This window comes from Schistocerca serialis, unplaced genomic scaffold, assembly GCF_023864345.2.
Source record: "Schistocerca serialis cubense isolate TAMUIC-IGC-003099 unplaced genomic scaffold, iqSchSeri2.2 HiC_scaffold_1362, whole genome shotgun sequence".
NCBI lineage: Eukaryota > Metazoa > Arthropoda > Insecta > Orthoptera > Acrididae > Schistocerca > Schistocerca serialis.
In genome coordinates, this window is record NW_026047583.1 from 49,067,033 (window position 1) to 49,085,002 (window position 17,970).

General features: G+C 40.0%; 1 protein-coding gene across 4 annotated transcripts in view; it reads left to right on the top strand.

Moving 5' to 3' along the window:
• The window catches only part of LOC126440339 (molybdenum cofactor biosynthesis protein 1-like), a 356,199-nt gene that overhangs the window by 132,034 nt on the left and 206,195 nt on the right, over positions 1-17,970 (top strand). For 3 of the 4 annotated variants that reach the window (XM_050090627.1, XM_050090626.1, XM_050090629.1), the window contains 2 exons: positions 6,113-6,337; positions 15,309-15,454. The exons of the other annotated variant lie outside the window; for it this stretch is intronic. In XM_050090627.1, the coding sequence (XP_049946584.1) occupies positions 6,113-6,337; positions 15,309-15,454 (371 nt within the window). The remainder of the gene's footprint in view (positions 1-6,112; positions 6,338-15,308; positions 15,455-17,970) is intronic. 4 annotated transcript variants of the gene reach the window in all.

Below are 17,970 nucleotides of genomic sequence, written 5' to 3' on the forward strand. Positions count from 1 at the left end.
GACCACCATGATCAGAAAGGCCAAGGATTGGATGTACAGTGATCTCATTCCATGTAGACTTATCTATAAATATATTATCTATCAGACTTTTACTGTTAACAGCAACCCTAGTTGGGAAATCTACTATTGTCATCAGATTATAAGACACCATTAAATGTACTAAATCAGCTTTACTATTGCTCTCATTTAGGAAATCAACATTAAAGTCACCAGTAATTATCAAGTTCTTGGACTTTGAGTACAGTATGGATAATAAAGAATCTAAGTGCTTAAGAAATACATTCAAATTCCCTGAGGGAGATCTATACAGTGCTAACACTACAGCCGTGAAGTCATTTACAGTAATCTCAACACCACATACTTCAATTTGTTGCTCTATACAATGGCTCTTTAAATCTAATGCATTGTAAAATATGTTGTTTTTTACATAAATTACCACTCCACCTTTTTCCATGATGGTTCTTGAGTAATGCGCTGCCTGACACACAGTATTACTTGGTTAGTACATCACCACAAACATATGGACCGGGACTGTACATGCTTTGACAGTTTGCTACGTCTCTCTCTTCTAGGACTGACATGGTAGCTGCCTTGCATTTCTTAATGACTCTGACCTTGTCAACCACAAACCGAATCTTAGTACCGAGCGAGGTGGCGCAGTGGTTAGACACTGGACTCGCATTCGGAAGGACGACGGTTCAATCCCGCGTCCGGCCATCCTGATTTGGGTTTTCCGTGATTTCCCTAAATCAATCCAGGCAAATGCCGGGATGGTTCCTCTGAAAGGGCACGGCCGACTTCCTTCCCTAATCCGATGAGACCGATGACCACGCTGTCTGGTCTCCTTCCCCAAACCAACCAACCAACGAATCTTAGTACAGTCATGATTTCCCTGAAGAGATTACATGACAGCAGAGACTTGTAAAATTGTGTTACCCATTTCTCTAGCCAGTGAAGATTCATTCTATACCTTCAGATACAGTGTCATTTAGGAGTAGAACAGCAAGAAATACGTAGCTCCTCTAACAGTAATGACAGTTTATCACCTCCCAACACTACATGTGCCAATGTTTCAGTGCATTTTTGAATATGTTTGTTAACAGATTCATCAACACAACAAAAATTTACGATCTCAGTAGCATCTTATTTTTTAACTCATACTTTACTATTCATCAGAATCTTCATCGCTGCTCTTTGATTCGTCAGAGCTCCCTGCTGTACTTTGTTTTATTTCATAGTCAGAATTAGTTAAATACCACCTACCGTATTTACCCAAATCTAAGCCGCACTCAAACCTGAAAAATGAGACTCGAAATAAAGGAAAGAAAAAAAAAAAAATTCCCGAATCTAAGCCACACCTGAAATTTGAGACTCGAAGTTCAAGGGGAGAGAAAAGTTTTAGGCCGCACCTCCAAATCGAAACAAAGTCGGTCCATTGTAATATGAGACACAATTTAGGTCGAATGAATGACGATACAGCTACAGTAGTTTGGTTCGAGTCGTAAGCTTAGCAGTTAAGCTTTACCAGGTAGCCTTTGCTATGCGTCAGGCGCTCCATCCGTATTTATACTGGTACCCTTCCTTTTTCATGTGCTTCATCTGGTTTGAAGCAATCGCTTATTTTGCTTTGATCTGATAAGTGCCGTTTTCCTTGTTATAGGCGTTTATGTCCCTCTAAGCTGAAAATGCATTACTGTACTGTGTCATGCATTGTTTGTCGCATTCTGATAGTGCGTGTTTGTGGCCTGTCATCACTCGTGGCATGGCTTGCTTTTGTGCACGCTACCGCTGCCTACAATTTAAAAAAAAAAAAAAAAAAAAAAAGAAGAGAGAGAAATCATCTCATTAGCAAAACAATGGCAAGAGACTACTATTTGTTGTTCCTTACACTGCTGCTTTCTTTGATAACGATCAACAAGAACCAAATAATAGACTGCGTATGATAGAACATGTTCTGAACGAGAGTTAGGTGAAAATTTTTCTCCATTTGAAAATCTTTGCGGCCGCTTCTTTAGTACATCAAATTCTGCACAGAAATTAGAGTCATCTTGGATATAAAAATCTAGTTAGTTGCCGTGCTTCATTTCTGACTGTATCACTATTAGGCATAAGAATAATATGAATATAAACATGACACGATACGTATATTCTTCCGCGTTTGCTGTTGTCTCACTCTAGTTTCGTAGTTTATTAGGCAGACAGGATTTAAATAAGATAGCAGCAAACACGAAAGAATACGTGGCAAAATGTTTATATTCGTATTACTCTTATGATGAAGAGAATACTGCATGTGATTCACATTTCATCAGGTTCCTATTAGCAACCGTCTCTTCTCACAGGTAGGAAAAAATTCAGAACATTGAGTTGGGCATATTGACAAACATCCCAAACAGTCTTGCCGGTCGGATTTTCGTAATACATTGAAGTTCTGCTACATTCGAAGATGAACAATACGGAATTTGTATTTACTTCGTTGGATAATGTATGAAAATTGTCTTCCACCTTTTTTTTTTTTAATTTATTTACTGACGCAGAGGTTTTGGCGCCAGTATTTATCTTTGTGCCTACGAAGCATGCCTGTGTAGCGCTACATATATTACACGGCAGAAATTAGTTGTTTCAGCACCTACTGACATTTTTCAGAACTTCCACTTGCTTTGCACTCGATTCCAAGCCGCATGCGGTTTTTTGGATTACAAAAACCAGAAAAAAAGTGCGGCTTAGATTTGAGTAAATACGGTACATCCTCTCCTTTGGATTCAACTTATTAAGTATTATATTTCAAGTCAACACCTGCTAATCTGTGAGACCGAAATGATGAGCCATACTACTCTATTTCACTGTACCTGTATGTTTCATTTGTATAACATTTTATTCCATCATAGATGCTGCACTTATAGTTTCATATATGCATTGCAGCAGCAGACACAATAAAAGTAGCAATCAGCAGTGCTTAGTTTGTTGAATGGGTAAAAAATATGCCATTGTCCCAGTTCCACATATCCCCAAAATTTGATTCTGCCAAATTCTGTACTCTCTGAAATCGAATGTTTAATCCAAAGATGAAAGTGAACAAGTTTGATGCAGTATTGCTAATATTGTTTATTACTCATCTTGCTGAATGAAGTGCATACCGTATCCTTTCTGAAAGGTTTGGAGAAGTAATGCACATACCAGTTTTCTAAAAACTTACATTGAGATTGTGCTCTCCTTCCTCTTGTACAAATTAGTAGAGCCCTTCAGATTACTCCACAATATGCCTCGTGGCAAGGTGGTAACGACAGTATTATGAAAAGGATAGATTGGCACTCACTGTATAGTGTAGATGTGTTGCTGGCAGGGGGGGGGGGGGGGGGGGGGTGGGTGGGAAAAGGAACACCACCTATTATTAAACTTATTAAACACGTAAGCTTTTGGTGCAAACCCCCCCCCCCCCCCCCCCCTTTCCCTCACACACACACACACACACACACACACACACGCACACGCACACGCACACACATGCGCGCAAATGCAGATCACACATACATGACCACTGTCTCCGGCTGCTAGGGCCAGACTGGGAGCAACTGTGCATCATGGGAGAAACAACGGTCGGGTGTGTGTGTGTGTGTGTGTGTGTGGGTGTGTGTGTGTGTGTTTTTTGTCCACTTTGGAAGAAGACTTTCTGATGGAAAGCTTACGTGTTTAGTAGTCTTTTTGTTGTGCTTGTCTGTGACCTAACATCTCCTGTATACAGTGAATAGCAATGTATCTTTTTTATAATATGGTCATTACTCCAGCCTAGATTTCTATTGTTTGTTTCCTTTTAAGACCTTATAAAGACAGTTACTGACAATTTCTTTTTTCTTATTGGAGAAAAGTAAAACCATATGGGGGCCAGACGTAGATTGTAAATGAATATGGAATAGAGTATTTTTATTCTCCCTGTATGCAGTGTCAATAACGTCACCTCACACACTTCATTTCTGGCAGCACCTCCTTCTCAACACATGACTGTCCCCCGCCACCTCACCATAGTCTTCAAGTTATATCCTATAGCATTTCTGGGTGGACAAATAGATGAAGGATGTAGTTTAAAACAGTATAACTAAACTTAAAAGTCAAACTGCCCTTTTATAGAGACTGCCATCATTATTTAAACATACTAAACAACATCAAAACAGTCAAAAGAAATTTTTTTTCAAAAGAGCGGAAAATTGTAGTGAAATTCATGAGAGGATTGTTTTAAATTGTTATATCTTAAATCAATAAGTATGTCAGCATTTCCCAGGATTTTCTGGCTTAATTAAGACTAGGTCATGCCACCACAGTGGTCAGACAGTGGACTTGACTTCCAGAGGACAACGGACCCGAATCCCATCGGGCCATCAAAATTTGGGTTTTCCTTGATTTCCCTAAATGATTTAAGACAAATGCTGGGATGGTTCCTTTGAAAAAGATGACATTCGGCTGAGGAAGCTAATTTCTGTGGCATGTCTGATGACACAGTGCTGGTGGAAGCACGAGTATTTCAGAGCACACCATTCATTGCACATTGTTAAACATAGGGCTCTGCTGCAGACAACCCCTGTATGTTCTCATGTTGACAACACAGTTGAATTACAATTTCTGTGGCTCAGGAGCATTGAGATTGGGCAGTGAATCAATAGAAATGTGTCATCTGGTTGAATCATTCGAGTTTCGCATTACACCCACTTGACGGTTTTGTGCACATACACTGTCAACAGAGTGAATTGGTGCTTGCAAGGTGCACTTTGCTACAGACTTAGGCCAGTGGGAGCAATATTATGCTATGGAGGACATTCACCTGGTCTTCTATGGGTCCTGTGGTAGTAACTGAAGGCTCCATAACAGCTTTGTTCTGTGTGAACGTTATTGTGCACTGTCCGCACCCTGTCCCTAATGAAGGTGACATGTTTCAACAATATGACTTTCAGTGTCACGAGGCCAGAATCAAATTCACCCCTTCTGAATCTGATGGAATACATCTGCGATGCTATCAGATACCAGTTCTGCACCCAGAAACCACTGATCTGCAATTTATGGGAATTACATGACCTGTGCTTAGACATGCGGTGCTGCATAATGCTGGGAACATACCTCACATAATGCTGGGAACATACCTGAAATTTGTTGAACTTGTCCCACACAAAATCACTGCTGTATTGTGTTCCAACAGTGGACAAACACATTATCAAACAGGAGGTCATAGTGTTTCGTCTCATCAGTTTATATATTCAATGCTTGAATGAAAGGTGTGCTCTTTTCCTTTTTTCTGCCATTGCGTGTATGTGTAAAGCAGGATGTTCTACCATTTGGGCTTGTTTATATGATGGCTGTCAGTATTACCACCTGCAGAGATACTAAATGCTCCTTTTGTGAAGACCTTTTATCTTGAGAACACTTTCAACTTTGTTTCACAAATGGCAGCACAGTTTCATGTAATTGTTAAAATAATACTTTCAGCAAAAGATGTGTGCGTTGGAGTGGGGAAAAAGATTGGAGATGTATGTAGTTTAATTTTCATAAATTGTTAAGAAGGTTAACAGCTTGGCATGCTAAGATAAATTCAGACATTCTCTAAAAAGAGAGAAAAAGATTAATTTAACAGAATCAGTGAGGTATACAAATATAACAACAGACTTGTAGAACCATTATTTTGTAGGTTAGATTAGATTAGATTCAGCTTTTGTTCCAAGACCCAAAACATGAGACGATTCTCATGGGTGAGTAACATGCCAGAAAGTATAACATAAAAAATATAAAACATTTGAATACCCTGATCATTTGTCAGGAGATTGTCAAACTAGGTGAATACAATACAAACTGGAACAGCTAATATTTTCAGAATTGATACGCTGTCAGACTGAAACATTGTTATGCACTATTAATAAATTTATCAAACAAAAAGTACATAATCTTGACTGTTATGACAAAGTGCTCTCAGAACTGAAATCTAACAGACATTCTTATTTAAGCTGGCCTAACAGCCACTGTTAAGATATTCATCTATTGAGTAGGATGAGTTACCTATCAAAAAGTCTTTCAAACTCTGTTTAAACCATGCTTTATCTGATACCAAGTTTTTAATGGTGTCTTTCTTCAACAGATAAATTGTGTTGTAATGCGAGGTTTTAATGAAGATGAAGTGTGCAGTTTTGTGGAGTTAACAAAAGAGAAAAATGTTGATGTAAGATTTATCGAGTACATGCCTTTCAGCGGCAACAAATGGAATGATGGGAAGATGGTCTCATTTAGTGAAATGGTCCAAATAATTAGAAAGCAGTGGCCTAATTTTGATCCTCTGCCCAATGGGCCCAATGATACCTCAAAGGTACGTGCAGTATTACATATGAACATACATTGAAAATAATTTAATGTTTATGACTTACTACCAATCACAATAATACTTCACATCTGCTGGTGGTATGAGAGATGGACTGGTTTAGTTACATATTTCTCATCCCATTCAGTAAGTCTGTCCTGGCCTGGGTTTCTCTGCAGCTTTTCTACAACTCTCCCCATTTCCTAAACCTTGACAATCCTTTTCTTTCTTCCCTTTTCCATCCCCTTATTGTTTCTGCCAGAAGAAGAAGCCACTGGCTCCGAAAGCTTGCACATTTCCATAACTTTAAGGGGAGTTAGAAGCGGAAAACATTCTTTTTCACTTTTTCGGGTTTTTACCTGATTATAAAATTTGCAATTTTCCAAATAAAATGATATGTATATTACTTATAAACTTGCGTGGGAAGTATTTTATTTTATTTTCTAAAATATAATCTACACTAGTTGAAAATGTTAAAATTTTTACACGCATTACTTCAAGACCTAATAAAATCTGTAATTTTTTATATACAGGGTAGTCCATTGATCGTGACCGGGCCATATATCTCACGAAATAAGTGTCAAACGAAAAAACTACAAAGAACGAAATTTGTCTAGCTCGAAGGGGGAAACCAGCTGGCGCAATGGTTGGCCTGCTATAAGGCACTGCCATAGCTCAAACTGATATCAACTGTGTTTTTTTAAATAGGAACCCCATTTTTTATTGCATATTCATGTAATACGTAAAGAAATGTGAATGTTTTAGTTGGACCACTTTTTTCGCTTTGTGATAGATGGCGCTGTAATAGTCACAAACATATGTCTCATAATTTTAGACGAACAGTTGGTAACAGGAAGGTTTTTTAAATTAAAATACAGAACGTAGGTACATTTGAACATTTTATTTTGGTTGTTCCATATGTGATACATGTACCTTTGTAAACTTATCATTTCTGAGAACGCATGCTGTTGTGGCGTGATTACCTGTGAATACCACATTAATGCAATAAATGCTCAAAATGATGTCTGTCAACCTCAATGCCTTTGGCAATACGTGTAACGACATTCCTCTCAACAGTGAGTAGTTCGCCTTCCGTAATGTTCGCACATGCATTGACAATGCACTGACGCATGTTGTCAGGCATTGTCGGTGGATCACGATAGCAAATATCCTTCAACTTTCCCCACAGAAAGAAATCCGGGGACGTCGGATCCGGTGAACGTGCGGGCCATGGTATGGTGCTTTGACAACCAATCCACCTGTCATGAAATATGCTATTCAATACTGCTTCAACCGCACGCAAACTATTTGCCGGACATCCATCATGTTGGAAGTACATCGCCATTCTGTCATGCAGTGAAACATCTAGTAGTAACATTGGTAGAACATTATGCAGGAAATCAGCATACATTGCACCATTTAGATTGCCATCGATAAAATGGGGGCCAATTATCCTTCCTCCCTTAATGCCACACCATACATTAACCTGCCTAGGTCGCTGCTGTTCCACTTGTTGCTGCCATCATAGATTTTCCGTTGCCCAATAGTGCATATTATGGCGGTTTAGGTTACCGCTGTTGGTGAATGATGCCTCATCGCTAAATAGAATGCATGCAAAAAATCTTTCATCGTCCTGTAATTTCTCTTGTGCCCAGTGGCAGAACTGTACATGACGTTTAAAGTCATCGCCATGCAATTCCTGGTGCATAGAAATATGGTACGGGTGCAATCGATGTTGATGTAGCATTCTAAACACCGACGTTTTTGAGATTCCCAATTCTCACGCTTTTTGTCTGCTACTGATGTGTGGATTAGCTGCCCCAGCAGCTAAAACACCTACTAGGGCATCATCATTTGTTGCAGGTCGTGGTTGATGTTTCACATGTGGCTGGACACTTCCTGTTTCCTTAAATAATGTAACTATCCGGCGAATGGTCTGGACACTTCAATGATATCGTCCAGGATACCAAGCAGCATACATAGCACACGCCCCTTGGGCATTTTGATCACAATAGCCATACATCAACACGATATTGACCTTTTCCGCAATTGGTAAATGGTCCATTTTAACACAGGTAATGTATCACGAAGCAAATACCGTCCGCACTGGCGGAATGTTATGTGATACCACATACTTATATGTTTGTGACTATTACAGCAGCTGGCTGGAGTGGCCGAGCAGTGCTAGGCGCTACAGTCTGGAAACGCGCGACTGCTACGGTCGCAGGTTCGATCCTGCCTCGGGCATGGATGTGTGTGATGTCCTTAGGTTAGTTAGATTTAAGTAGTTCTAAGTTCTAGGGGACTGATGACCTCAGAAGTTAAGTCCCATAGTGCTCAGAGCCATTTGAACCATTTTTGACTATTACAGCCCCATCTATCACAAAGCGAAAAAAGTGGTCCAGCTAAAACATTCATATTTCTTTATGTACTACATGAATATGTAATAAAAAATGGGGGTTCCTATTTTAAAAAAATGCAGTTGATATGAGTTTGACCCATGGCAGTGCCATCTACCAGGCCAACCATAGCGCCATCTGGTTTCTCCCTTCAAGCTAGACGAATTTCGTTCTTTGTAGTTTTTTCATTTGATGCTTATTATGTGAGATATTTGGCCCGGTCACTATCAATGGACCGCCCTGTAGAAAGCTGTGGATTGCTGTGTTATAAAGGTTAAATTATGTGTTTGTATTGGTAGCACTGTCAAAAATAGTATCGTATCTTTTCATAGTATAAACATGCTTTGTACATCGAAGTGCTAACATTTTTCTGAGGAATAGTGATGAATAGACTGGTAAATCTCTCAAAAAGTATGACTCCAAAATGAAGTGTTTTTAAGAAATGTGGGTTTCATGGTAATAAATTTTTGAATAAAGAGAAACATTGTGTTCAGCATGTGGTGTGTGAAGTTACAGACAATGAAATACTCGCAAACTCATGAGTATCTAGAGAAACACCCATTAGTGCTTCGAAGATTAAAATAAAACATAGTGATAACACAGTTATCTCAAAACAAAACTCATGTAAATGGTAGGTTAGGTTATATTCTGATACATCTACACATCGTAACAGGGGTGTTATGTGAATGTGTGTGCTGTATGTATGTGGAGGGCCAGTTAGTTTACATGAAGACATTGAGGTATCAAATGGACTAGCCAGGAAACTTATCATTAATTCTGCCAGTTGTAAATATACTCATTCATTTTGGAGTTCTGATAAGTGTAAAGATAATTATTTTGAAATAAATGTTAGGTGGTTTTATGGATTGAGAGCTATTGGCAAAGGACACACTGCAGCAGAAACAATGTGTGTCGTGATGTATATGCCACGCCCACTTTGTAAAATGGACAAGTATGCAGGATTTATTGGAGCTGCTGTGAAATCCACTGCATGTGAGTCAATTAAGGGTGCTGCAAATGAAGCTGCTGAAATAAACGATGGTATGATTGACATATCAGTAGCTTTTGGGGCACTTGGTAGAAGCGCAGCTGAAGTTCTAAGAATTCTGTTGCTACAGTGACCAGTGGTGGATACTGGAAAGCTAATAGATTTCCAGATTTTAACCAAACATTCTTATAAGTATAAATCAGGGAATGAAGAAGGGCATATCTGTGACAGAAATTATGAAGGACAACTAGTCGTACGGAGGCCTGTGCAGCTGTTGAAATTTATAATCGATCTGTAAACTAAAGGGGAGTGTGTTACACTAAGTTCTTAGGTTGTGCAGACTCAAATGCATATAACAGTGTAGTAGCCACTCAGCCTTATGGTGAGAAGCTTATCACAGAACTGGAATGTGTTGGTCATGCCCTCCTGGATCTGGTTCATGGTGCAATTACCGCAATGCCCAGTACTCAAACAGGTCATACAGCCATAAACATTATATCCCAGCAGCAGTTGTGGATATCATAAAACCTGTTTACAGAGACCTGGCAATCCTGAATTATTGAAGAAGTGTCTGCATTGTCAGACTCAAAATCCCAATGAGTCGTTCAATAATCTTATAGCGTCAGTGTCGTCGTAACTGCCGTCTGCGTCACGTCTGCTGTGCAGCGAGCTATGCTGATTTAAGTATTAACTCTATTTTTCTTACTTGTAACTTCTTCTTCCGTGTGTTTTTGCTTTTAGGAAGCTTTAATTGTCGAGTGCTAGTAATAGTGTTCCATAGATTTTGTGTTTGTTTTGAATACAGTCAGAGAAAGTCCGTTTAGTCAGCCATAGTACCAGTAGTGCTAGTGTTTGTTTTCAATACAGTCCAGAGACAGGTAGTGCTATTTTCATTGTTTTCTACAGGAAGTGTCTAGTAACCACAGTTTAGTCAACTATCAGTCGCCTTTAGTGAATTAGCAGTCTAGTTATAAGTTGATTAACTCTCTACAGTAAATTGATTTCTTAAGATGGATAGGATGTGAGACTGCTGTATACGGACACAGGAGGAGCTGGCCACTGTTCGCAAACAGCTGAACGTGTTGATGGCCGCGGTTAGCCGTCTTCAGGCAGTGGTGAGTCTGGTGCGTTGCATGGTACACCCCAGGTGTTACATGCTTCACCCACTGACCCTGCTGTCGACACATCTTTGCGGATACCGGGCGCGGTTGTGCCACCCTCTTCCCAAGGGGAGTGGCGGGTTCAGCGGCATTCGCGGCGCACAAGGTGGAGGGTCAGTGTGGAGGCTGGCCGTGTGGCATCGCCCGTTCTGCCTGTGAGTGGACATGTGGCCACTCCTTCAGCAAGGTCCGAGCAGGCACATGGGGGGAGGGGTTTATTAGTTATTGGGAGCTCCAACGTTAGGCGGGTGATGGAGCCGCTTAGGGAAATAGCGGAAAGGTCGGGGAAGAAGGTCAGTGTTCACTCTGTCTGCTTGCCGGGGGTCTCATCCGAGATGTGGAGGAGACCGCGCCGGCAGTGATAGAGAGCACTGGGTGCACCCGACTGCAAATTGTTGCTCATGTCGGCACCAATGACTCCTGCCGTCTGGGTTCAGAGGTCATCCTCAGTTCGTTCAGGCGGTTAGCGGAGTTGGTGAAGGCGGAAAGCCTCGCGGGGTGGAATCTGAGCTAGCTATTTGTAGTATCGTTCCCAGAACCGATAGTGATCCTCTGGTTTGGAGCCGAGTGGAAGGCTTAAACCAGGGACTCAGACGATTCTACGGAGATCTGGGGTGCAAATTTCTCGACCTCCGCTATCGGGTGGAGAAATGTAGGGTCCCCCTGAATAGGTCACGCATGCACTACATGCAGGAAGTGGCTACAAGGGTAGCGGAGTATATGTGGAGTGCACATGTGGGTTTTTTAGGTTAGAGAATTCCCTCCCTAGGCCCGACAAGACACCTCCTGAGATGCGGCAAGGTAAGAGTAGACAAAATGCAACAGGGAATAACAATATTAATGTGCTAATAGTAAACTGCAGGAGCGTCTATAGAAAGGTCCCAGAACTGCTCTCATTAATAAGCAGTCACAATGCCCACATAGTACTAGGGACAGAAAGTTGGCTGAAACCAGATGTAAACAGTAATGAAATTCTAAACTCAGATTGGAGTGTATACCGCAGAGACAGGCTGGACAGTGAAAGGGGAGGCATGTTTAAAGCAATAAGAAGTGCAATAGTATCGAAGGAAATTGACGGAGATCCGAAATGTGAAATAATTTGGGTGAAGGTCACGGTTAAAGCAGGCTCAGACATGGTAATGGGATGTCTCTATAGGCCCCCTGGCTCAGCAGCTGTTGTGGCTGAGCACCTGAAGGATAATTTGGAAAATATTTCGAGTAGATTTGCCCAACATGTTATAGTTCTGGGTGGAGATTTTAATTTGCCGGATATAGACTGGGAGACTCAAACTTTCATAACGGGTGGCAGGGACAAAGAATCCAGTGAAATTTTTTAAGAGCTTTATCTGAAAACTACCTTGAGCAGTTAAACAGAGAACCGACTCGTGGCGATAACATATTAGACCTTCTAGTGACAAACAGACCTGAACTATTTGAAACAGTTAACGCAGAACAGGGAATCAGTGATCATAAAGCGGTTACTGCATCGATGATTTAAGCCGTAAATAGAAATATTAAAAAAGGTACGAAGATTTTTCTGGTTAGCAAAAGTGACAAAAATCAGATTTCAGAGTACCTGACGGCTCAACACAAAAGTTTTGTTTTAAGTACAGATAGTGTTGAGGATCAGTGGACAAAGTTCAAAACCATCGTACAATATGCGTCAGATGAGTATGTGCCAAGCAAGATCGTAAGAGATGGAAAAGAGCCAGCGTGGTACAACAACCAAGTTAGAAAACTGCTGCGGAAGCAAAGGGAACTTCACAGCAAACATAAACATAGCCAACACCTTGCAGACAAACAAAAATTACGCGAAGCCAAATGTAATGTGAGGAGGGCCATGCGAGAGGCGTTAAATGAATTCGAAAGTAAAGTTCTATGTACTGACTTGGCAGAAAATCCTAAGAAATTTTGCTCCTATGTCAAAGCGGTAGGTGAATCAGAACAAAATGTCCAGACACTCTGTGACCAAAAAGGTACTGAAACAGAGGATGATGGACTAAAGGCCGAAATACTAAATGTCTTTTTCCAAAGCTGTTTCACAGAGGAAGACTGCACTGTAGTTCCTTCTCTAGATTGTCGCACAGATGACAAAATGGTAGATATTGAAATAGATGACAGAGGGATAGAGAAACAATTAAAATCACTCAAAAGAGGAAAGGCCGCTGGACCTGATGGGATACCAGTTCAATATTACACAGAGTATGCGAAGGAACTTGCCCCCATTATTGCAGCAGTGTACCGTAGGTCTCTACAAGATCGTAGCGTTCCAAAGAATTGGAAAAGGGCACAGGTCATCCCTGTTTTCAAGAAGGGATGTCGAACATATGTGCAGAACTATAGACCTATATCTCTAACGTCGATCAGTTGTAGAATTTTAGAACATGTATTATGTTCGAGTATTATGACTTTTCTGTAAACTAGAAATCTACTCTGTAGGAATCAGCATGGGTTTCGAAAAAGACGATCGTGTGAAACCCAGCTCGCGCTATTCGTCCACGAGACTCAGAGGGCCTTAGACACGGGTTCCCAGGTAGATGCTGTGTTTCTTGACTTCCGCAAGGCGTTCGATACAGTTCCCCACAATCGTTTAATGAACAATTTAAGAGCATATGGACTGTCAGACCAATTATGTGATTGGATTGAAGAGTTGCTAGATAACAGAATGCAGCATGTCATTCTCAATGGAGAGAAGTCTTCCGAAGTAAGAGTAATTTCAGGTGTACTGCAGGGGAGTGTAGTAGGACTGTTGCTATTCACAATATACATAAATGACATTGTGAATGAAATCGGAAGTTCACTGAGGCTTTTTGCGGATGATGCTGTGGTATATCAAGAGGTTGCAACAATGGTAAATTGTACTGAAATGCAGGATGATCTGCAGCGAATTGATGCATGGTGCAGGGAATGTCAATTGAATCTCAATGTAGACAAGTGTAATGTGCTGCGAATACATAGAAAGAAAGATCCCATATCATTTAGCTACAATATAACAGGTCAGCAATTGGAAGCAGTTAATTCCATAAATTATCTGGGAGTATGCATTAGGAGTGATTTAAAATGGAATGATCATATAAAGTTGATCGTCGGTAAATCAGATGCCAGACTGAGGTTCATTGGAAGAATCCTAAGGAAATGCAATCCGAAAACAAAGGAATTAGGTTACAGTACACTTGTTCGCTCACTGTTTGAATACTGCTCAGCAGTGTGGGATCCGTACCAGATAGGGTTGATAGAAGAGATAGAGAAGATCCAACAGAGAGCAGCATGCTTCGTTATAGGATCATTTAGTAATCATGAAAGCATTACGGAGATGTTAGATAAACTCCAGTGGAAGACTCTGCGGGAGAGACGCTCAGTAGCTCTGTACGGGCTTTTGTTGAAGTTTCGAGAACATACCTTCACCGAGGAGTCAAGCAGTATATTGCTCCCTCCTACGTATACCTCGCGAAGAGACGATGAGAATAAAATGAGAGAGATTAGAGCCCGCACATAGGCATACCAACAATCCTTCTTTCCACGAACAATACGAGACTGGAATAGAAGGGAGAACTAATAGAGGTACTCAAGGTAGCCTACACCGTCAGGTGGCTTGAGGAGTATGGATGTAGATGTAGATGTAGACCAAAAAATGTTTTTCTTGTAATGAAGACACTAAAGTGGGGGTCAGTCATGCTGTTATTGCTTTTAATGATGGCAACATTGGTAGCGTGAAAGTGCTACAACATATGGGAATTAATTCTGGAGCAAACTGCATCAGAGAATTTGAATGGATGGACAAGGTTTGCAATGGTAAAGCACTGTATGCAGCACAGTTGGCCACTACGGAGTCCAGAAAGAAGAAAACAAGAAAAAACTTAAAAAAGGTCAAGAGGATGATATACAGTATGGTGCAGGGTGCTTCTGAGTGACTAAAAATAAAATGTTAAGCATATATTGAGTTACAGTCTATTAAAACTTTAAAAACTCTTCTTGAAAATTTAGATTTTCTCTTGCATTTTCCCTAAATCTCAGAAACTACTTCGAGTAGCGAATTAAAATTTTCAGGGAGTAATAACATACGTATTCTGAGTCTTCTGAACTAAAAGAAGAACATAATATTATGCATAAATAAAATTATTTAGAATAACATACAAAAAAGTACACAAAATTTTAACTGTGTAATTAAAAAATTGCATTTCCAAAAGCAGTGGTTGAAATGCAATTATTGTAAGACTCAGAACATATAGTTTAATGTCCTGTAAAAGTTTCTTGTCAATGGCTACAGTTGTTCCTGAAATACGGGGAAGTTAAGTCACCAAATTTAACATTGTCAGGATAGGGCGTTCAAACTCCCCTTAATGCACATTTTCTCCTTCCTCCACTTGGTGAGCAACACATTTATAGTATTTACACAACAGCAGTAGCTATTTTCTTCCAATTTCTTTTTGCAGGCATACCATGTCCCGGGCTTCAAGGGACGTGTGGGATTTATAACCTCAATGAGTGAACACTTCTGTGGCACGTGCAACCGTTTACAGATAACAGCTGATGGCAATTTGGAGGTGTGTCTCTTTGGGTATTCAGAGATATCTCTCAGGTGAGTGATGAAACATAGAATAATCATGTCCAAGTGAAAATTCATGCGAGGAAACCATAAAATTACTAGAAGACTGACAGAGTGATCAGTATTTTACCTTCAGGAGGTGAAATTCCAAAACTTCTTATAGACACATTCGTTCCTCTTGTCCTCACATTAGTCATGGAGTCCGAGTGACCTTTGAGACCTTCAGAAACTTATCCCTCTTTCCTCTCTCATGAAGGAACTGATATTTCCAAATGCTGAGTATAGAATAATACTTTCAAACTGTTTGCCATGCACATTAGGTATGTGGTTGGTATATGGAAGAGATAAACTGCAGTTAAATCCAGCAGGTATGAAATGAGTAATCTTTTCTTGAAGTTTTCAGCTTGCACCCTCCTCCCTCCCAGACATACAAACCAGATACCTCTAGCTAAATAATTTGTGAGTATATATAATTTGCCTCTGTCAGCATCATGTTACACTAACCTATTTGTGAGATTAAATTAAAGGAAAGTAATCAGAACTGGAAATTATGTAAAGACATTTTTGGCTATGTCCCTGTGTTGTATTAAAGTTAACACAGTATTTCTGTCCATGTGATGGTAACTATGATTCGCCAGCCACCGTTGCCGAGCGGTTCTAGGTGCTTCAGTCCAGAACTGCGCGACTGCTACGGTCGCAGGTTTGAATCCTGCCTTGGCTCAGATGTTAAGTCCCATAGTGCCCAGAGCCATTTCAACTGTGATTCATGATTATCAGAGTCTATATGTTCCAAATAAAAATTGGAACTTCATGTGTATAAATGTACAAATTATTAGACAATGGGACCAACAACTGACACTTTTAAATTGATGACTAGACTAAGACTTGGCGATAAGTTTGTTTCATGACATGGTAAGGGGGGTGAGGGGTGGGAAGAATCAGCTCTCTCTTTGTGAGCATACCAGAAATCCTTTATCAACCGAAGGTAAAATAAGATATAAAAATACAGGGTCAAACAATTAATTTAAGTATCTTAAAAACCAAATGACTAATAAAATTGGAAGCTAAGAAAAGTAAGTTCATAGTAAGTAGGGTGAAACACAGGGGGCTGCAACATATTGCCATTGTTGTTTGACTTGTCTATCAAAGAAAAAAGAAATGGATCAAAACAAAATAAAAGTGAGAATGGAAATGTATCAGAAGCAAATAGGAATAAGCAAGGAACATATTCTTTAATTAAAAAAAAAAAAAAAAAAGACATGTGAGGCAGATGTTCCTACAATTTTATGTTCAAAGCACAGCAGCCTGTGAAAGCAAAATATTTATGACATTGAAAAAAGAAAATCAGTGAGTGAAAAGTGTGTGTAGGTGAATTGTGGTGAAAGACTGGATATTGGAACTTCTGTTATGCTGCCCAGTATTAGTTGACTTGGTAGTAAAGGAGCAAGTTTGCAAGGGCGGATAACTGTTTGGCTACGTAAAATAGAGTGGGAGTATGGAAAAGCTAGTCCAAGATAGGATGAAAAAGATAACAGCAACTTAAAAAATGAACCCCATGAACCCCATTCCCATCTAGTGAATGCAGTGGTTGACAATATCTTGTGACATTCACCTATAAGGCTCAAACAATAATTGCTAAATAAAAATACAAAATGTTGACAAGGCTGTATCTAAGCTGTCACTCTCTTTTGAAACAAGGGTGTTTAAACCAACAAACACGCAGGAAAGCAGGGACAACTCACACACTAGAGAAGGATGGGCAGTATCATTGAAGGAGTGAGCATGAACCGTGTGGAATATGTGTGGTACAAGTAAAAAAAAAAAAAAAAAAAAAAAAAAGTAATGATAGTAAAATTCCAATCCCGGGAGCGGAAAGACTTACCTTAGGGGGAAAAAGGACAGGTATACACTCGCACACACGCACATATCCATCCACACATACAGACACAAGCAGATATATATATGTCTGCTTGTGTCTTTATGTGTGGATGGGTATGTGCGTGTGTGCGAGTGTATACCTGTCCTTTTTTCCCCTTAAGGTAAGTCTTTCCACTCCCGGGATTGGAATGACTCCTTACCCTCTCCCTTAAAACCCACTTCCTTTCGTCTTCCCCTCTCCTTCCCTCTTTCCTGATGAGGCAACAGTTTGTTGCGAAAGCTTGAATTTTGTGTGTATGTTTGTGTGTCTATCGACCTGCCAGCGCTTTCGTTCGGTAAGTCACCTCATCTTTATTTTTATATATAGAAGTTTATTATTTTATTTACCGGTCTTGCAGTTTCCTTGATTTCTTGCAAAGTACAGTACAATGAAAACCTACCATATTGCATAACTAGTAGATGAGTATAAACTTCAGAATAGCATCATCGCCATTAAATGACCTATGTTTTCTTTACTAACAAGAGAAGGGACAGAAGCAATAAACACAAAATCAGAACTGCCTTTGCTTGATTACAGCAGGGACAATAATTTTTAACATCTACATTTACAACAGATCATATTTACAAAATGTTTTCGAAATTTGCTCTGTTTACTCAAATGAAAGTATTGC